We start from the raw sequence: 22,521 nt of genomic DNA, 5'->3' as shown, positions 1-22,521 counted from the left end.
TTATTTTCAAAGGAACAATCTTTATAATATTTAATGTCAACATCATGATATCAAATGTCAAATTTAATTTAAAATAACTGAATAAGCAAAACTAAACCCAAACATTTTAAGGACACAATAAAAGTAATGACTCACGACTGAAAACTATGACTACTAAAACTAAAGCTAAATATACTGAACTACAAATACAAATTAAAGTTAAACAACAACAACAACAAAAAACTAATTAAAAAATGTTGCAACAATGTCACAATTATAATGTGCTAAGTCAGTCATTCAGACTCTTTGTCCTGACAGAAACAAGCCTCCTTAGGTTAGATGCTCTGCTAGCAAGCTAACTGTTTATTGACCAAGCTACTAAGCCAAAATGAGTTTAGACACACTTTTTCAACAAATTCTTTTAACTGAACAACAGTTAGCAGAACAGACACAAAAAATCAAGGATGGTAAGTTTTGTTTATTTCTCTCATCTGTTTTTTTTTTTTTTTTTTGCTCAATTATCACTCTTCAGCTAGCAAATAAGCTAACAGCTAAACGCTAGTGACAATGCTAAATATGTATCTATACAGGCTACTGTATTTTAATGTTTAATGTTGCATCATGTGATGTTTTTTAGTCAAAGTAGCCATCATCAGATGCAATGAGAAGATAAAGAGTGTCACTGAGCAGTATGGAAAGAACAAAGAGGAACTTGATGAAAAGGTAAAACTGTTGCTAGTTGATGCTAACGAGTGAATTATATATATTTTGTGACCAGAGGCAAAGCCACACTGTTTTTAAGATGCTCACATTTATTAGATTTTAGATATAAACCATTTGGTTCTTCAAATAACCCTTTGTGTGAATGGTAGCTGTAGTTTACTGAGCTTAGATTCATCATATAAAATGTCTTAAATGATCTTGAACTGTGTTTATCAAATATTTACACACTAGCTGTAAAATCATGTCACAGGGTGATGGAAAGTGTTCACTTGTTGCACTGTATTTTAGCCCCTGTAAATTTGTCCGTTTCACGGTACTGTGATTTATTACATAACAGCTTTATGTTTACACAGCTCAGTGCGCATTTCAGAGGTCCCATATTATTAATTTTCTAATAAAAAAATAATAAAATGTTGTTCCTGGAATGTTTTACCTGGGATGTAACATAACACGTGTGTATGTATAACAAAAATAGTTAATATTATAACAGGCCATTCTACTCATCATCACCTTTATAAAACTGAAAAAATACACACATTGTAAAATATAAAAACTGATTAATTAAAAAAAATCAGACATTGAACTATCAAAGCAGCACAATGCCATATTGAGGAGCTGATCTAGTTTATGATTTAGAACACTTAATCTCTACATTTAATGGCTAATTTCCCCAAATAACACTACTGAGACCTTTAGTTTGTGAGATATAATGCCCCATTAAAAATAATTTTAAAAAAGAGGCTCTTTGGTTTTTTCACAAATATTGCAAGGATCACACCCGAGTGATGATTTGAAACACATGGCAGTGGTATCTTTTTTTTTTTACTATTGAGACTGCTTACATTATGCAGATATGCAGGCTGTGTTTACTGCACAGTGTTTACAGCTCTCGTGATGTAAGGTCTTATGGTTTATGAGAGCTGTCTTAAGATAATTACAGTGTTTATAGGACTTGGAAGCTGATTGCGCTCACTGAAACATGCTGCACTTTAGTATTACAGCAGAAGAAAAGCGAAGCTACTTTCTCCTCTTTAGCTCAAGAAACAGACTGAAATTGCACCAAAAAGTTATGCCCAAGCCAAGAATCTACCTTCCTACATAATCGCTCTTTCTTTATGTTTATGATATCAATTTAAAAAGAAACCTGAATTTTTGCTGAACTAGTTAAAGAAAGAGGATGTTTTTAGTTACAGTTTCAAAATAACTCCAGTTATTATGTCTGTCTCTAATAATCAGGTATAGAGTATATACTGATTGTTCCAAACTAGAACTTTGATCTCATTTCACCCCGTCTGGTATCAAGTGATATTGCTCACATACGAAGCATCACCAATCCATCTCCCTCGCTGTACATCTGTCTGTCAGACTGTGTGTCTTGATCATCTCCTGTATTTATGCTTCAGGCTCAGCAGTTGTCTGCAATGAGGCTGCGGTGTGACCTGGCAAAGAAATATGAGAACCAGATGTTAAAGCAAATTGAAGAGCTGCTCTGTCAGAAGAGCCACCTCAGGGATCATCTAGTAGGTTGAAGCCTGGATCAATACTTATCTCTCAAATTAGACAGGTTGTATCCAATATGGATACCTCTTCAGCTTTAATAGTTTAAACTTCTTGATTGAATCACAGTACTATATAAAATGACCCGATCAATTAATCAGTGAATGCACAGATCAAAAAAGTGGTGTTTGCATTTTTGTAGAAACTGAGTTTGACATTTTAGAATTGCTTGTTTAAAATTCCAGAGGTATTGAACTAGGTTATGTAAAAAATAATGTAAAATCAGAGCCTCATGCAGAATCCCACCAAAAATGGTGGGATTCTGCATTCAACACAATAAGCTCTTAGAGCAAAGATTTTCTTTTTTTCCAAATGTTATCATAATTATACAATAACATTAAGTCTGTAGTACCACAAGGTCTGTTAATATTGTTGTTCGAAGTATTTCCCATGATCCTCCTTTTCATACCAGACCAAGATAAAGATGGTGGCTAAAGAAGAGGAGGAAAACTTCCTTCAAGAGATCTCGAGGTTTAACAGTGACTTCAGTCTTAAGGCGAACAGAGAAACAGTCTTCAAGAACCAAACTCACACTGTGCTCCTGGATCTGGGGAAGGAGGTGGAATCGATACACAAAGGTCGTAAAACACTTTGCTGTAGTGTTTTCAGGGAAGACAGAGGTTACATGAAACAGATGTGGCCCCGAATGCTGCTCTAGAAATGATTAGTTATTTTAGAAATAGGCTAAATAGATCTCCAATGCCTATAATTCATGAAAAAGAACGTTTTCAAGGACTCCATGCAGCACACTCCTTCTGCTTCTGTGGGAGTTAAGAGAGTGAGTAGCAGCCAGGTGCTGGTAAAGGAATGCATTTGATTCACTCATCATTAACAAGTGTGACCACCTTAATAAAAACAGAACATTTACCATAATCTTCCCAACAAATTCACGCCAAGGTCAGATCGTGCAGCGTTTAGAGCAGCGGTCCCCAATATTTTTTGAGCCACGGACCGATTTAGGTCTGACAATATTGTCACTGAACGGCCTTTAAGGTGTGTCGCAGATAAATGCAATAAAATAAAACCAGTACCGGTACATAAAAAAGACGATTTATTCATAACACATGGGAAAAGACCCAGAGAAACTGAGTTAACGATAAAAACCCTTAAAACCATAAATTTCACACCCGAGCCTCAACTCTCGCAGCCCGGTGGGGACTGTTGGTTTAGTGAAACAGCTAAAATTCCTACAGCTACATCTCAGACTCACTTAGCATGTTAAATGTTAAAGTTCATGGCAGTATAATTAGAAAACGACTGAATAGCTATGCCTATTTTGGAGGGGTGTCCTGATTTATCTTAAAAGACTATGACATTGAAAAGCCTTTGAAAAGGGCTTGAAAAGTTGAACAAACTAAAGAACTTCAGGATCAATGTCCTTTGACCAAATTGTAGATATCTGGCCATAATGCACACCACCCTATTTGGCAAAAACCAATGAAAGCATCTCAGCACGAACACTGCAAACCATCTGTCAAGGACGGTGGTGGAGGGGGGGGTTATTTGGGTTTGTTTTACAGCCACCAGCCATCTGTGAATAGTCACTAACATGTCAGGTCTAGTTGAGTATTGATTTAGTCCGCAAGTAAAAAGCCCTAATTTGGCAGATCAGGTGATCTCATTGCCAGCTCGCTGCTGGTTGGGAAGCTGATACCCTTCTAGGGCTGTGCGATATGACCGAAATCTCATATCCCGATATAAGACATCTATCGTCCCGATAACGATATAAATCACCAAAATTTAACATTTTTTGTAAATTCTGTGAATCTCGGGCAGCTCGACTTGCGTGAAGTGTTTCCAGCTCCGCGTCCTTTACCCGGAGTCGAGTGTTTTAACCGATGCATGAAACTATACATTTTTAGACATAAGTTGTAATGGTCGCTGTTTTCTTTGTATTTATTACACGGCGTGCTGTTCTAACGTTTGAGTCTAAGGTTTATTTTTTAGCACCTGGCGGCTCTTTTTTACACTCAGCCGTAAATAATCTGCTCTTTCACATGATTCAGTTTATTTTGAAAAGTCTCAACAGGATCTTGAGCTTTATTGTGAAAGGTTTATGTGGAACATAAACAAGCGGACACGCGATGGTGTTACCGTCGTTGTTGCTAATGACAACGCATAAAAACAGGTGCTTGTCCGTTAGTAGTGTGGTTATATTACATATAAGAGAAAGAGAGAACTTTAAAAAATTAATATAGCCGCTACAGTGATCATCAGAACGATGAAAAAATATTGTCGTAAACAGTTTATTTTGCGACACCACGAAACAAACGATAGATGTTTTTATATCGTCATCGGATATATATCGTTATATCAAACAGCCCTATACCCTTCTACATATTCTGTTTGCAGATCAATGTCCTGTAAGATTTTCAGGATACTATATAAGCTGTTGCCACACAGCTGCAAGCTGCTTTGCAACCCACCTCCTGCCCAGCTTATCATTTTATGCTGAATCTGGTTCACTTTGTGTCGTCTCTGACGCCTGTTCTGTTCTGCTGCTGCTCTGCCCGCCTCCTGCCAGAGCCGTGCTGCCAAATATGAGTTATCCCTGACAGAAATACAAATCTTCTTTTGACTGAAGTGGTCCTGAATGAAATGAATAATTGCTACATCTACTGTGTATGAGCCCAGACATCTCATAGTAGTGTAACAGTTGCCTGCTAAATATAAAAATGCAAGAAATTATACCTGTTTAAACACCCAAGATCTGTGTTAAGTTGGTTAGTGAGTTCAGGACTTATAATAATTATATAAGCTCACACTCAAACACCTGGCGTTTGCTGCACTATTAATACTTGTGAACATATATATCTATTAATGTGTGGTTAGATATTTAACCACACAAAGGTAAAGTAAAGGTTAAATATCAAAAAAGGTTTTAGAAAACAAGTTTAATGTAACAAAGGTTTTCTTGACAGTTTGAAACCAGCCAAACAAAAACACTGTGTTCATGTTTTTAATGTAATCATTAGGATAACTAACAGGCCTAATATGAAGTGATTTAAACTCAGGTTGTGACCCCTATGACAACCGTCTTTGCGTTATGTATTTGTATTTTTGTCCAGCAGTATACATTCATTATAGAGTTTCTGGTGATTATTAACCTTTGCAGATTTATCTTCTCCTCTTCTATAATTTAGAAAAGGAGTTGATGAGCTGCACAAACAGTCACATGAGCTCCGTTGCTGAAGAGAAGAGAGCACTCCTGCTTGAACTACAGAGTCTGAATGATATCGACGAAGGTGAGCAGCGAAGGTTCATTTTATGCAAAACAGACCATAGCCATATTTTTAAAAGGACCTCTGTAAGCTCCTTTAATTTTTCCACATGCATTCACACAGCCTTTAACCCAGACCAGCAGTTATTTTATAATTCAGCTGGTCTGCCAAGGCAGTTTAATCTTGAGCCCAGATGTTAGATCTTCTACAACATATTTCTGGCTCCATGAACAGGTTGAGCGGGTGTGCTTGCCGCGTTTTTTTAAATCTGAGTTAAGGAGGCTGTACACACACATACTGTAATAAGTCCTTTCTAAGGAGAGGAGCCAAACATTCCATGTCAAAGTAAATCCAAAAGTCTACAACTTTGTTTCTGTCCAGGGGTTTACCACATAAAATCCAAAAGGTGAGACAGAACAAAGTCCAAAAACCAGTCTGTACACGAAGAGAATAAAAATGAAATAAAGACACTGGCGAAACAAAGCAAGAAGAAAAGCTTATACTAGAATTATAAGAAAGGGCTGCAAGTCTTGACTGCCAACAAGACAATCTGACATTGAACCAATGGGAAAGGGAACACACACGAATGCACAGGTGAGTAAAAGTGGCAGCAGACTGAAAAAAGTTAGCAATTAAATAAAATGTAAGAAAACGGGCAACAAATTAAAACAGGAAGTGAGAGAAAGAACATAACAAAACTCAGCGTACCATCAAAAGATTAAGAGTGGAAAGGTAGTTGGTACAGATGACATACCTGTGGAGGCACGGAGCTGAGCTAGATGAGAGATTGTGTGAGCTCTCCAGAAGTCTTAGAGAGTGAGAGGATGTCTGAGGAAAGACAAGTGGTGTCAGAATTAATCATTTAAGATCATTTATGCTTAGAAATATATATTCGTTTGTATGCTGATAAAAATCATATCCTTATTAGGTCTGATAAGATTCTGTGTGCACCTGTGTACCATGAGATGAGAGGAAGCAGTCTCGATGTTATAATTCTGTTAGCTTTTGAAACCAGACTGTCCTGTTCTGTTTAAAAGTGCCAGAGTTCACACCTTTAAATGTGAGTTTGAGATATGACCTATTGCAAGTTCCTGTTTTTATAGTTTAGCAACTTCTGCTTTTCTGCATACAATTTAAGTTCATTGAAAGGTCATATGTCTATGTATAGTATGGCTGGAAACACACACACACATGCACCTACACACACACAGAATACAGACACTGATGTTGCTCGGATACGCCTGTTTTAAGAATGTCACGTGCGAAGGAGTCAGTTGAAGTTGGTCGAGTTCAGGTGAAGGAATCTTTTCCTCAACTTTGATTGAATTCCCTCGCGAGCCACAAACACAGAGAGTGCCTTCTCACCTTGTTTTGTCGTGCAGTTGTTGGTCTCGTGTTCCAGCGGGGTTTGTGCCTAGATAAACCCAACAAGTGGTGTACTGGTTCAGGCTTTCAAGAACAAGGGTGATGTAGCTGTAGCTACTACAGAGGAGTAAAATTGATGAGCCATATCATGACGATATAGAATATCGTTATGATATGGTCTCGAGATAGGAACTGTGTTACTCCATGAGTAAGTCATGTATGTATGAGAGAATGAGAAGCACAGACTGGCTGCAGTGGACAGTTTTTTTGTTGTTTTTAACATTTAGTTTCACTTCACTACAGAGAACTTCTTTGTCTTTCATGACTTTCAAATCAAATCAAATCAAAATGTATTTATATAGCACATATTAAAACAACAGTGTTGACCATAGTGCTTCACAGTCAGTAAAAGCATGACACAGTTAAAACAAACAATAAAAGAGGACAACAAACAATAGGTAACAACACAACAAGCTAGACCAGCCAACTAGACAGAATCAAAAGCCAAAGTAAAAAAATAAGTTTTAAGACGTGATTTAAAAGACTGGATCGACTCGGCAGTACGAATATGAGCAGGGAGGTTATTCCAGAGTCTAGGTGCCACGGATGCAAAGGCCCGGTCACCTCTCGACTTCATTCGAGTCCTAGGTTGTGCTAGGAGCCTGTGATTGGATGACCTAAGTGCTCTGTTGGGATTGTATGAGTGGAGTAGTTCAGAGAGATAGCTGGGCGCTAAATTATTCAGAATATTAAAAGTGAACAAAAGAATTTGAAAATCTATACGATATTTAACAGGGAGCCAATGTAGTTTGGCTTAAATTGGAGTTATGTGTTCATGGATTCTCAAGACTTTGGTCTTCTTTGTGGCAGGAGCTTAACTAAAAGATCGACAAACACAGAAGTGTAGCCCACATAGCTGTTTTTGGCACTGCCCTCTTGGTGGCTGCATGCCAGTCTGCAAGCTCTGCGTAGGACCAACACACAACCATACCAGTCCCTTTAGAATAAGAACATTTAACAGTTGTAGTGTTGTATAATCCAAACCTTGTTCCATTGTTTTAACCGTGCAGCTACAGCATGCGTCTGTCTTCCCTGAGTGACGTCGTCTTATGTTTGATTTATTGCTCCTGACTGCAGACCTGGATCGGCAGCTGAGTGAGGCTGAAGCAATGACAGGATCTCTGAGATCGGAGAGCCAGTTTGTCAGTCAGAAACCTCTCGCTGACAGCTCCTGTCTGAGGTGAGTGCTGGATAACTGTCTGGATGCCGAGGCAGGTTTATGCATTTGGACACATAGATGGAGTCGACAGCACCAGATTTACTTGCAGTTACATCATGTCACAGAATAATCTTTGGGAGGTCCAACACAGTAAATATTACAGATAAGTAAGACTCAAAAGAGCAGAATTACATAAAAACACAACATTAGGCTACTCAGCATTTCATTAACAATATTTCCACAGAGATTCCTGGTGTTTTAAACATTTTGCTGAGCAGCTGTGATTTTTAATTAGTTGAGAATTTTGTTTTGTGAATGCTGTCGGAGGACTCGGTGTTCAGAAGCACAACCGCTGTCCCCTCTCTGCAGGACCCTGTGGTTTTCTTTAGTGTAACTGCACAAAATTCCATCTCAGTAGTGGTATTATCAGCTTTGGTCATTTCTACAACGGTAAATGCACTTAAGAAAAAGACAGATGAAAGAAATGCTGCAGAGCCAAGCATTCTGGCTTTTAAATTAAACTGTTTACAAATGGGAGATCTGGATCATACCGAGAAGGGCTGAATAGACCAGTAAACCCAGTTCTTGTCTTGCCTTTTTCTCCTTCTTGATCCTGCTGGGTAGAGTCCAAACATAGAAGTGTAAATAACAGCACATTAAGGCCATTTGGTTTAATTAAGGCTTTGATCTGGAGTGTATTTCATTTTGTCAGCAACTGGAGAAAAACAACCAACTGAGGCTGTGATTGATATATTTATTAATGATGACAGTGTAAAGCTTAACATTCAAGCTAAGTGTTTAATCAGCTTTGGTTTTAGTGGAGTAATACATCATGCTTTAACCACAGACTGTATATAAACGATGGACATAGTAATGCATCATGTTCATTTAGTAAATTGCTGCATTTACAGTAAAATAGATGTTAAATCAGGGTATGATGGATACTTTGAAATCTAGAAGTAGGAGCAGTTTCCCATCGAAGTGCTTAGCTCGAGGCGCCAAAATGGAGTCTACGCACCAAAGGATGATCTCGTGTCTGCTGTCTGTGGCTTTAACTGGAATAATCTATAAAGGAATTCACTCATACACGTCACATGTAGAAAACCACGTTACACAGAAGTCTGTTTTTTTTAGGTCACTTCAACAGTTTGGATTTCTCCAACAGTAGTTCTTTGACTTTCAAAGCAAATGAAAAGTATTGAATCTGTTACCATTAAGGCTCCTCAAAGGAAACTTTAGGGAGACTTTGTCAGATACAGTTACTTCATCATTCTTTTATCTTCTAGTGGGTATGAGCTTTATTGTCATGACTCGTGCTGTGGCAGGCAGAATGTAGGACCCAGATGCAGGACTTGAAACGAAAGGTTTAACTGAAGGAGGCAGCTTTAATGGCTGTGCAAAACTCAATACAAGAAAACATAAATAAAACTAGAAATAGAAACTTTGGAATTAGAAACTAAAACTAGAAACTCAGAGGAAACATTTAGTGATAAGGACCAAAAAGGCACAGCAAGACACACAGCGACATGAGGTAATGACAACACATGGGCTGTATCCCAATTCAGGGTCTGCAGCCTTAAAGTACGCAGCCTCAACGATCCTCAAGGGCCGCGTACTTAAAGACCGCTAAGGCCGGAAGTGCGAAGCTTGTGAAATGGGACGGTCTAGCCTCCACTGCGCTGTCCAGGTTGCCTAGCAACCATTATACTAACAGCTGGAAACGTTTCATACAGCTTTGTTTGACAGAAATGAAGGAGAAAATCTTTTGTTCATTTGTTTGTTTGTTTCTACATGAGCTTTGATCATTCTCTGATTAAGCTCAGCTATTGAACGGCGTATATTTTAAAGTAAAGGCTTTAAAACCAAGTTAGTACAAACGTCACTAATGTCACATAACTTTGCCGACATGTGGCCAACAGTAATGTTCTAATGTTCTTCGTTATTAAACATTTGCACATAAATAAGTGACATAATATTCAGTACTTAGTTTACTAAGTTACTCTTCGGGCGCCCCTCATCCGCCGTTTTTTTTCGGCAAAATTATCCACACCCACCGCCGCGCTATGCATTCTGGGATATGTTGGGCCACGAAGTCTACACCGCCACGTCCTTAAAATTCAGGGAAATGAAGGACGCATTTGAGGGTCACATTTCGAGCAGCCTTTGAATTGGGACAACCTTCGTCGCGTTGCTGTGACGTAATCGGCCTTAAAATGCGGCCTTTAAGGCTGCAGACCCTGAATTGGGATACAGCCATGGACAGACGAAAACACAGGGCTTAAATACACCAGGAAGTGACGAGGGAATGGGAAACAGGAGGGACAGACAGCTGGGACTAATCTGACCAAACGAGACAGGGTGGAAGCAAAACTGAAAACAGTGAACACAGGACACGAGACCGTCAAAGTAAAACAGGAAATACAAAACAGGCAATCCAGACGCAGACTTGACAAGGAGACACGGATGACAGGGAAGACAGAGGAGATGCACGAACATAGAAACCAGGAAAGAACAGACAAGAAAACATAACTGACTTGACACAGAGAACACAAGGGAGGCACAGTAACAAAACCTAAGATCTAAAAATCACTAAAGTATAACCAGAAATCACTGAATCAAATAATATTAATAAACAAAAACATAAACACTGAGTCACCAGACTCAGGATCGGGACATTTATAGCGTGACATATTGAACTCTGTCAGTATCATCAAATGTTATCAGGGCCTAAATAACAACAAAAGGAGCCACTGATCACAGTAATTGTCACAGCCAGAGAAAACAGTCAACAACACAATATAAAATTGGGATGATCTGATATCCTCGTGTTGGTGTTGTTCCCTCGTCATCATTGTGACAAAGTGGCTAGGACAGAAGTCATTTGCCATTTGTCACTTGTGTATATTGTTATTCTGTGTTCTGTTACCCTATAGTCTATCATAATGCTTTAATGTAAACACAGCACATGTAACCTTGGCTCTACATACTATCCCGGGTCTGTTTGTGGTAGCATTGGTTATATTCATTTCATCTGTGCAAATGTACTTAAAGCTAAATGTCACTTCATCATTAATTGATTTGAATCTTTCATTTGTTTATGTAGTTTGGTTATACTTACCATTGTGTGTTCCTCTGAACAGGTCCTATGTGTAAAACAGGTATGTGGGAATGGCCGCCCCAGTACTTCCTGATTTTATAGGATATGATGTCACTGATCATGTCAATTGGGTGTAACCAAATGAAGGGGTGTTTCTTTTGTGTAAAATTGTTTATTTCATTTAAAATAACCCCACGAGTCAGAGTAAGTGAAGAGATTGACTTTTCAAACTGTTTAGTTGGGTGAATGAGTTTGTTAAGTGGAAAAATGATTTTATTCCTGTTTCTTTGGACTAGACTGTGTTATTTAGTCTACCCTGTTTTCCCAATGGTGGAGGTTAATGAGATCCAGGTGTGAGTAGAATTCTATATAAAGCAGGTGAGATTTTGACTGAGAGGTTCTTATGTTTCTGTGAAATAATTGTTGAAAGGCGACGCCAGAAAATAAAGAATACTTAAAAGAAACTTGAACAGTCTGCAGATGCTGTCTTCCTATCACCTTCCATGCTGCTTATGTCACGCTACCTCACAATCATAAATAATGTTGTTCCAGGTTCAACATTGCAAGTGACCAATCACCTTCTCCTGACGTCATCCGCGACCTCGAAAAAAACAAACGCCTTCAAAAAATCTACTTCACTTCCAAGAAGACAAACCGCCTCTGTTAGAACAATATGTATAATGCTTACCGTTTATTAAAGAAAAGTGTCCTGAAATGCAAAGAATTCAAGTTCCTGGATATGCGGACAGAAGTGGTTTCTCTTCTCGCAAATGAAGTAATTATTTTAAGGTGGTATTTTTCAAAGGCACAAATGGGTGACGTCACAACAATGTGATTGGTCGCTTGCAATGTTGAACCTAGAACAACATTTATTATGATGATGTGGGAACAACACCAACACGAGGATATCAGATCGTCCAGAAAATTGAGGGCTGACGAGTTGCTTGAGAACATTAGATGACTGTTTTAGTACCCTGTGTTCAGTTGGTGTTAGAAAGCTAACATTAGCTACGTGTTAACAAGTTGCTACAGTTAGCCAAGTCACTTGGACACTTTCAATGTAAAATGACCTGAACACTCTCAGAAAGCTTCTGAGCTTAGCTTCCATGAATGTAGCAGCTTAAATCAGCGGTCCCCAACCTTTTTTGAGCCACGGACCGGTTTATGCCCGACAATACTTTCATGGACCGGCCTTTAAGGTGTCGCGGATAAATACAACAAAATAAAACTAGTACCGGTACCGAAAAAAAGAAGATTTATTCATAACACACAAAAAGACCCAGGAAAATCGAGTAAACGATAAAAACGATAACAAAATAACGCTGAAAACTGATAAAAACCCTGAAAACTATACATTTCACACCTGAGCCTCAACTCTCGCGGCCCGGTACCAAACGACTCACGGACCGGTACCAGTCCGAGGGTTGGGGACTGCTGGCTTAAATGGTAAATTGCCTGAATGGCGCACTGACAGAGGCGAGGCTGCCAGACACTGGCGCCACCGGGCCCTTGAACCGGCAACCTTCCAATTACAAGGCGAACTCCCAACTCTTGAGCCACGATCGCCCCAAAAGTGACGTTTGTTTGAAAGAGGACCAAACTTGTGCTTCACATGTAGGAAAGCTAAGCATCAAGATCCCTCTGTGCTCACTGTTTTCTCTGTCCGTTATATTACACTGTTAATAGTTGTTAATCGGTGCAGTTCAGTATTCATTATAAATATGTGGGTGTCACAGCCCTGGGTTCTCTGTTTTGAGAACTCTTAAGTTGTGCTGACGATTAATCGTCTTTAGCTTGATTCTTTGTTTATTTCTTGCGTTGTCACTTTGGTGCTTCTGTTCCAGTTACTTTGGTGTTTATAGTATTTGTTCTGTCAGTGAAACGTGCCTCCCCTGTGCTCCCCATGTGGAGTAAAGTCTCTGTCACTTTGTTAGTGCTCCCCTTTTAGTTATTTCTCGTATTACTTTGATAGTCGTTTGTCCGTATGCTTTAATTTTAGTTTACTTTTCGTGTCTCATTGAGCTGTGAGCAGTTCCACGTCACCTCCTGTGGATTTAGTTCCTTGATGTGTCATACTGTTTCCCATAGTTCCTGCTGTTTGGGATTAACCTCTAGTGCGTCAGATGGTTATTCATGGAGTTCCTGTCTGGACATTTTGTACCAACACATCCTTCTCCATTGAATCAGTCTGTGTTCATCCTGCTAAGATATTTAAACTGAAATCCATAGCCTTTGATCCATGTGGTTTTCATTTAGCCTTTCTTTGCTTTTCAGTTTCTTTATTCTATTTTTCATTCATGTTTTCAGTCAAATCTTTCTAACAATGTTGTTGTTGTAATTTAAATCTGTTTTTACTTTTTGCTGTAGCCGTAAAGCTACATGTCTTAATGTTTCTTATTTCTTAGTAAGTACAAGAAAAATATATACATAGATTTTTTCCCCTGTTCTGTCAGAATTGCTTCTGAAGGCCAAAGAAAGGCCAACAGTGGTCTGCGTCATCGTTATATTTTATTAGAACTTTATTAGGATTTCTTTATTTTGGATTATTACAACCATAACCGACAAGACTGGGGACGGAAAATAAAAAGAAAGAAAGAAAGTGAAGTTGGAGAAAGAGTTAACATAAAGACTGAGGAAAAAATAGCAGAGAAGAAAAGAAAAGAGGAAAAAAAATGACAGCATGCCATGCCAAGCAGCTGCCAGGAAGCAAACCAGTACACACTCGAGCTCACAGCCCCGGACACCGGGAACCACCAACGCAGTGGCGGGTTGGGGCACTGGGGGAACCTGAGATGTTCTTAGAAGAGAAAGAGTCTTAGACCTAGGGCTGCACGATGTTGCATAAAATGAGAATCACGATTTTCTGGCTTAGAATTGAGATCACGATTCTCTCACGATTTTCTTTTCCAGTATAAATATTTATTGCACTTATTAACTGCACATCAACTTCGTAACAGTTGAGACTGAACATAAAAACAATAAATAAACATAAAAACAACAAATGTCTCACGTTTTGTCGTTGCCGCAAAATGTTGTACTGCTTGTAATTCCGTCTCCACCGTTGCTCGACACTGCGTGTATAGAGCAGGTAGTGCAACAATAGAAAAATAGTTGCGGGACGGCACTGTGTAGCGTTTGTCTAGCGTGTTGATCGTTTTCCTAAATCCGTCGTTTTGCACAGTGTTGATGCAGCCATATCTTTGGTCAGGTGATAAGTAATAGCCTCCGTAATTTCTTTGTGCCTGCGGGAGTTCGACGGCTATAGGGAAGCGCTGTATAAGGTTCCCGTTATTGATGTTTGGGTGGTTGACCGGGACGGATTTTCTCCTGTCACTTTCTCGTCATCCCTGACGTGCTCTCCGTTGTTTTTTCCCTGCTAATTTTAGCAGCCAGCTTCTGTATCACGTGGGCTCCGCCCTTGTCATTTGTTGAGCAGGAAGAGTGAGCGCTTGTTTTCATGCAGATTACGTCCCGGTACAATCGTCGTCGTCTTTTTTTTTTTTTTTTTGTAAAATCGTTGTCATTTGGAAATGAGATCGCACATAAGTATGAATCGAGATCGCGATTTTCTAACGATTAATCGTGCAGCCTGACCTGACACATAGGCATAGACAAACAGGCACCCACAGACACAAACACGCATTCCCTTCCTCACGCACACAAACACAAGAATTGTGAATACTTAAATATAAAACTAAACACTAAAAAGAAGCAGCAGAAAGCACTCGGAACGACATTTAGGACAGAGATGTACAGATGGACAGTGTACAGTATAGATGCGTGGCATAAATTACATTCTTTCCTACAGAAACGTATTGAAACAGGTCCACCCTGTTGCTACATTGAGAGACGTCCTTTATTTAATTAAAGGTTGGAGATCAATAGTGTTCCAGGAAGGAAGGGTCATTGTTGTTGCTGATGCCGCCACTTTGGATAATGTCCTCTCCACAATACCACGGATCAGTTTCGTTTCAGGTTTTGAAATAAAGATATTAAAGAGGAAAGGAATAAGGACGTGTAAAAAACATTTGTGTGCTTTATTTATATTTCTCTATATATTAATCTTCATGTGCGCTTCCTTTTTTTGTTAGCCCACCTTTTGTCTCTCGCTCTCTCTCTTAGTATCTTAAATCATGCATGTGTGTGGCATGTCCTGTTCATCCATCAGCCTCATTAAACATACTAGGTCCTTCATTACCGCTGGGCTTATTAGCCCCGGGAAGTGCTGAGGATGTAGCTTTGGCGGAGACACCCCCTCCTGTCGTAGTTCTTATGATCATCCATTCTGAACTGAAACCATCAATCCTGTCTTTAGCCACTGCAGCGTGTCTTTAAAACGCATATTTAACTCTCTGCTTATTGATTGTTGGAAATTGAATGCATGTCAATTTGAAAGAGTGCAAGAGTCATTTAAAAAGTGTTCAGTGTGCAAAACAGTGGCTGCAGACTGGACACTGTCACAATAGAAAGATACTTGAAATATGCACCCATGTGATTGGAATCGATTATATAAGAGCTGCATGTATTTTATTATGTGTCGGATTTTCATCGCTGACATATTACTGGCAAATTATTTATGAGTGTTCATTTAAAGATGTCATAGCTCTGTAGAGTTCCAGTAAAAGCCAGCAGAGACCACCAACAGCCAAAAATGCCAAATGAGTATTGCTTTAGGGACGTTATTGCGTCGATTGAAGCACAGCCCGGTCGCCTTAAAAATCGGATTTGTAAGTTCCAGAGAGAAGTGTAAAGTTTAAAACGCGTCTGTTGGTTTTCAAACTGTGAAAATGCAATTTTAAGGCAGGCTGTTTTATTGTTTCATTAACTTCCAATAAAAGAAGAAACGGTTCGTTCGTCTTCAATTCAGGTGTAGCTCAGTATGGATCCTCCACAACTGCCATAACAGTTCAATCTCAGCCAAGGCGTCACGCTGCGTGGATCAAAGTCCAACGGTTTATCAGAGACAAACTGAACCGAGTAACACAATTGTATGTTTATAAAATTATAGTGTGAAATATTAACTCTGCTGCCATAAACGCAGACTGCTTTTAAAGGCACAAGAAGAAGTTTGTTTCAGGCTGTAACTGAGGAGCAGCAGTCCATAAAGTGCATTTTTGATCTGTCTTTATCTGATATACTTTATGTGATTGCTTTGTTTAAAACTTGTCATTGTTATTACATTTCTTCCAAGATATTGTTGCAAAAGTGCTAATTTTTAAAACTTTACAGTAGTAACAGCTTCTCCCTTTTATTCTAATCTTAGGTTTAATTAAGCGAACACTAGCAGAGCACGTTAAAACTTTCAGTTAACACATATCACAGTGAAACTTGCCCAGTTTTAATGATATTAAGGCAATAAAATCATCAACACAACTTCCATTCATTATATTTTTGTAAATGCATTCTTTTACACATGATCAGGACTTAATATTTTGTCCCCAATAGCAAAAAATGGTTGCATCCATTTCTCCATTTTTTCCCGTTCATGGTTGCAGGGGGCTCGGGCTGGAGAGACAGACAACCACTTACACTCACATTCAGACATGTGGTCAATTTAGCAGAGATTCAGATCATTGGTTCACCTGACATGCATGTCTTTGGACTGTGGGAGGAAGCTCACACAGCCACAGGGAGAAACTACGCAGTGAGAGGCCAGTTAAAACCCAGAACCTTGTCACTGTGAGCCAAAGGTGCTAACCACTGGACTAGGTCACCTACTAACTGGAAGGTTGTCAGTTTGATTCCAGTTTGCATGCCAAATATCCTTGGGTAAGACACTAACCCCATGTTGCTCTCCGATGCATCCATTAGACCAGGGGTGTCGAACTCCAGTCCTGCAGGTTTTAGATCTCACTCTGGGTCAGCACACCTGAATCACATGATCAGTTCATTGACAGGCTTCTGGAGAACTTCATGACATGTTGAGGACGTAATTTAGCCTTTAAATCAGCTGTTGGATCAAGGACACATCTAAAACCTGCAGGACACCGGCCCTCGAGGCCTGGAGTTCGACACCTGTGCATTAGACTGTGAATGTTAGATAGAAAGTGTTTAGAAAAAGTTGTGTAAAGTGCTCAGATTGAGTAGTAAATCGATATTTAAGAACCAGTCCATTCACTAAAAAATATAAAAAATAACCCCATGAAAATCTCTACATTGTTGTTTTATGTGTTCAAACTTTTCTTAAATGTTCTGATTTTTCTTCGGCCTTCACCACATTTAACCTCCATGTTTTATTCGGCAGACTTTTAAAAACAGTTTGACATGAACAAAAATCTTTTGGGCTGGATTCCTGACTTTGCCCCTGGACTGGCGTCACACTGGGTTGCGTGCTTTCACTCTTACCCTTTGTGTCCTGTATCAGAGTGGGTGTGGAAGCAGGACCATTTAAAAGCATGCAGATGACTCTGTTAATGTTAGACTTTACCTGACCTTTGCATTATGAGCTTCAGTTTCTTCTGGATAAACACAGTAAAGCTTTGTTCCTGTGACCATCACTCAGATGAACAAACGATAGTTTTTGATATCCTACATAAAGCAGTGATTTTGGATTTATCTTCTAATTATATTTTATTCTTTATATTTGTCGTCTGTGTTTGTTTTGAAAATGTGCATGTGTGGTTGGATGACTCACCTGCTGCAGATGAAATCTGCCTACGAGTACAAAGTAATATGACCCTGGCTGAATATGCAGATGAGGCGTCATCTGTCTAATTCCTCTCTTTTTATCATTTAGAAAATGTTGTCCAAAAAAATCTGCTCTTGCAACATTTTTAGGAATAGAAAGTTCTATAAATCAGAACAAGATGTGCTTTAAAACAGCGGTCTCCAACCTTTTTTGCGCCACGGACCGGTTTATGCCCGACAATATTTTCATGGACCGGCCTTTAAGGTGTCGCGGATAAATACAACAAAATAAAACTAGTACCGGTACCGAAAAAAAGAAGATTTATTCATAACACACGTGAAAAGACCAAGGAAAACCGAGTTAACGATAAAAACGATAACAAATTAACGCTGAAAACCGATAAAAACCCTGAAAACCAAACATTTCACACCTGAGCCTCAACTCTCGCGGCCCGGTACCAAACGACTCACGGACCGGTCCGAGGCCCGGGGGTTGGGGACCGCTGCTTTAAAAAGCTTCAGAACATAGATGGGACTAAAACGTCAACTCTGAGTCTGAGGAAACTACTTTTTAAGAAAATGTGACCTTTAAATATGTGGAGTGAAAAATTCTGCGTATTTCTTCTGGGGTAAAAACAATATCATGCTCTGTGTGTAGCAGCTATGATTTCCTAGAAACAAGTGAACTAAGCAGTGCAGCATGGTGGCACGGTGGTTAGCGCTGTTGCCGCACAGCAAGAAGTTCCTGAGTTCAATTCCAACATCAGGCCGGGGTCTTTCTGTGTGGAGTTTGCATGTTCTCCCCGTGTTTGCGTGGGTTCCCTCCGGGTACTCCGGCTTCCTCCCACCGTCCAAAGACATGCAGCTTGTGGGCATAGGTTAATTGGATAATCCAAATTGCCACTAGGTGTGAATGTGCGAGTGAATGTGAGTGTGAATGGTTGTCTGTCCCTGTGTGTTGGCCCTGCGACAGACTGGCGACCTGTCCAGGGTGTACCCTGCCTCTCGCCCTATGACAGCTGGGATAGGCTCCCGCGACCCTGAAAAGGATAAGCGAATGGATGGATGGATGGAAGTGAACTAAGCAGTGTGTATACATATTTGAGCTAAATAAAAAGTCTGGATTTCCAATTACTAATTGAATTTGCACATCAGTAGCTCAGCTCTAACCAGACTAAGAAGCTTTCTGCTGCTCTCAAAATGTTTCTTTCTTTCATTGACGCATCTGTGTGTCCTCATCTTTTATGTCTCTTTTCACCTGCAGCCATGCACTTTAAAGCACCCAACCCGCCTTTACAAATTTCCATTTGGATGATTTTGGTGTGAGAGAAATTGCTACACTTGATTTATTGCTGTCACTTCATTTTATACTAAGAAATTTGTCCCTTGTGGTCTTCTGTTCATCCTTATATCTGTGGAACAAGCTGCAGGAGACATTACTAAATGCACAAAAACAGGGAGAATGCAGTGTTGACTGCAGCTTTGTGGAGAAAGAGTCTAACATTTTAGGCTGTGAGTGTTTGTGCTCTCTACACTCCCCCTCTTCAGCTGTGACATTTGTCATACATGGTGTACATTTTGAATTAACAGCACACAATTATGCCTCATGCGGTTTAGTCACTTTTATCAAGTGCTGCAGTCCGGCTTCGTTTTCTTAGTGTGCCACAAAGGTTACATCATGCAGGATCTGCTGATCACAGAATGATCTGTTACCGGTTTTGGCAACAAGGCGTTGGACTTCTGAGGCTTCCACCTCTGAACGCTGCCTGATACAAAGAGCACGAGAGCGAGGGTTGCTCCAGTGACTCATTGTAGCTGAGCCAGTAGATGCTTACTGGCAAAAGCCTCCCCAAGGAAAGTGTGGGGCCTGGTAGCCCTGTCCTGGGTGAGGTATCATGGACGATTTTTCTCCTCATCATAGCTCTGAATCTAAGATGGGTGAGGCATTACAGAAACTACTCCTCTACATCAAAAAGAGCCGTTTTAGGTACGCGTCTGATCAACATGCCTCCTGCGTGAGGTGTTTTGTGCATATCCAACTAGAAGGAGGCCCAAGAGCAGACGCACGGGAGAGATTATGCCTCTTAGCTGGCTTGGGAATGCCTCTAGGAGGTGGCCTGGGAGCAGTAGGTTGGGCATCTCTGCTCAGACTGCCCACACTTTTCCCTGCTGACGCAGATAAATGGCAGAAAGTGGATTGGTAGGATCTGTTTCAAGATAATTCATCAGTTTCAACTCATGTAAATGTATTGTGGATGCTGGGATACAGTAAATTGTAAATACCTTAGTTGAACCGTAGTCCTAACCCAGTAGTGAAATTGTTTTTGTGCAAACAAACAGTCGCCGAGTCGAACGCTGTGATTTATGTTGCACATATAGTTACAGCACCTCGCTCTGAACATTCATCTGAAATGTCAAACAGTCAAATAAACTCAGACTTCAGGAGAAATCTGTTTAACAGATGGCAGCTATTGTGTTCATTTTGTCGTTTTTCAGAAAGCATTTGAAATATTTTGTGCATGTGGATTCGGTGTTCCCACCATTATAAATACTAGAGGGGAAAATTGTATTATGTTATGTATTTCTTTTATTTTGGACACAATAACAAAGCAAAATTTTGAAGTTTATCCAAATGTTATGTTTTGTTACTGTCGTGGTTTTATTTACTTGCCAGGCTGAGGAAGGAGCTGGAGATGCACAAAGAAGGACAACTTGAGCATCTGCGAGAGGAACTAAGCTCAGAAATTCAATTCCTGCAGTCAGTAAGTTGGTGGCTTTTATTTAAATTATTCTATTTATTCCCTTTTTTAGCACGACACAGTCATACACAGATGCTGTCAAATTTGCTTAGAAGTTTTGTCACATTTGTTCTTTGTAAACCTTTTGTTTTTGCCCCCCTTTCTTTTTTAATTGCAGAAGCTGGACCACAGCCAAGGGGCTAAGAAGTGTTAGGTTAGGCACACTGATAATTTGCAAAGTTTATCTTGTTTGTCTTATGTTCAAAAACAAAGACGCTGATTTACAGACGGTTCGTTTCTGCTTCCCTGCTTTCTTTATTCTTCTTTTTCTCCTAAGAGTCTTAACTAAGCCCTGGATAATATTTGTTTTTCTATGTGTGGATTGAATATTTTCTTTCTGTTGGTCTTTACACTTTTGTGCCCATTTCTGAGATAGTCAGAAACCCCTCTCCCCCCAAAAAACAAAACAGGTTTATTAAAATGTATGAATCCTTTTTTCCATGTGTCTAATCCTTGCTTATACCATCAACAAGTTATATATATATAAAAAAAGATTCTTATTAATGTAACTATTCACATACACATGCAAAAAAGGTATTCAAAGTTTGTCCCAAAAGTGATTTTATATTGCCCTCTAGTGGATAGAATATGGTATTGCGACATTCCAGTCCATTCAGATCATGCCTACTGAAACAGCAGGTGAACAGACATTGCATGATTGTTGCATGCATTTTATTTCATTTCATTTTTATTCTTTATAACATTCATCATATCCTGATACCTACCTATCTAATGCTGTCAGCTTGGTAGGCTCTTTACCACCAGACTGAAACAAATACATTTTTTGATAAAAAAAATACAAAAAAAAAAAACCAAACACAAAACAACTTTTTGATTCCTGGCTGCAGTTTTCTCCCAGTTAGCTATAAGATTGTGTTACGTTCTTTGTCTAGGCGTGTATTGAACGCAACAAGAAATTGGCCCCACTCACACACCACCACAAACAGTAGTATCTTTTAAAGTGCTAAGCAGCCATTTATTTGCTTCAGCAGTGAGCAGTGCCAAAAATAACAAACAAACTCCCTAATGGTCCCTACGCTTTCCTACACAAAAATGAAAACCAAACAAAAGACAATTCACTTACCTAACTTTCTAAATGAAAAACAGGAGAAAACTTAATCAACAAAAATGGCTTCTCACGCCTACTAGGCTGCTGCAGTGAAGAATATATACAAGGTGAACAAAATACACAATTGCTACTTTGCAAATCTATTTACAAAATTAAGATACTAACACCAGACACACACACAGGGTTATACTTACAAATCACTGGGCACAGACACTCTACACAGCACCGAATCAAAAACACATGCTCTTTGTTGGATGGTGGAGGCTAGTAGAGAAGGGACCAGGTAGCTGTCATCTGGTAGTTAAGTTCTGGAGGTGATTAGCCAATTATCCAATCCAAGGACAGGAAGAGACTCCACCCAACTACTCAGAAGGCACGCCCAGGTGTCCACCTCCTAAGAGAGAGAGGAAAAAACCCAGCCATCCTCTGGTGGGAGGAGTCACACATAAAACAAACACTGACAACATTGGATCATAACAATTGTTAGAGAGGACAGCCACTCATCACTGGTCCAACAGTAATGTCACAATCATAATAAGGGTTCATAGACGAGGTCTGTTCAACACAAAGATTAGATAAGCTGAGGGTTAGGGCTTTGAGCAAGGTTGCCATGCTCTTCCATTTCTAGTTGGGTAATTAAACTTACTGATCAATAATACAGTACAGAGTACATGGGTAAATAAAAGTTTTACTGAGTGAGTTACCAGCCAGAAAACACAGAAGCTTAAGATGCAATATTTAGGCTTTTGCCACCCAATGGAAGCTCTGTGCAATTACAATTTACCACTCTTAATCATTCAGTACACAGACAGTTATTTCCTTAATTGATAATTAGATGGTCTGCCAGCCTACACCAGAGGGTCGTG

At 39.5% G+C, this 22,521-nt stretch overlaps 1 protein-coding gene across 1 annotated transcript; it reads left to right on the top strand.

Moving 5' to 3' along the window:
* Positions 1-261: 261 nt before the first annotated feature.
* ccdc172 (coiled-coil domain containing 172) lies at positions 262-20,740 on the top strand. The gene is made up of 8 exons (XM_087850496.1): positions 262-446; positions 617-702; positions 2,106-2,222; positions 2,672-2,837; positions 5,403-5,504; positions 7,983-8,085; positions 20,463-20,550; positions 20,705-20,740. Exons 1-8 carry the CDS (start codon positions 368-370, stop codon positions 20,738-20,740), a joined length of 777 nt encoding a protein of 258 aa, XP_087706622.1. The 5' UTR covers positions 262-367.
* Positions 20,741-22,521: the final 1,781 nt, after the last annotated feature.

The sequence above is a fragment of the Neolamprologus brichardi genome, chromosome 13, assembly GCF_056152115.1.
Source record: "Neolamprologus brichardi isolate AB-2024 chromosome 13, ASM5615211v1, whole genome shotgun sequence".
Lineage (NCBI taxonomy): Eukaryota > Metazoa > Chordata > Actinopteri > Cichliformes > Cichlidae > Neolamprologus > Neolamprologus brichardi.
This window is presented reverse-complemented; position numbering and strand designations above follow the sequence as displayed.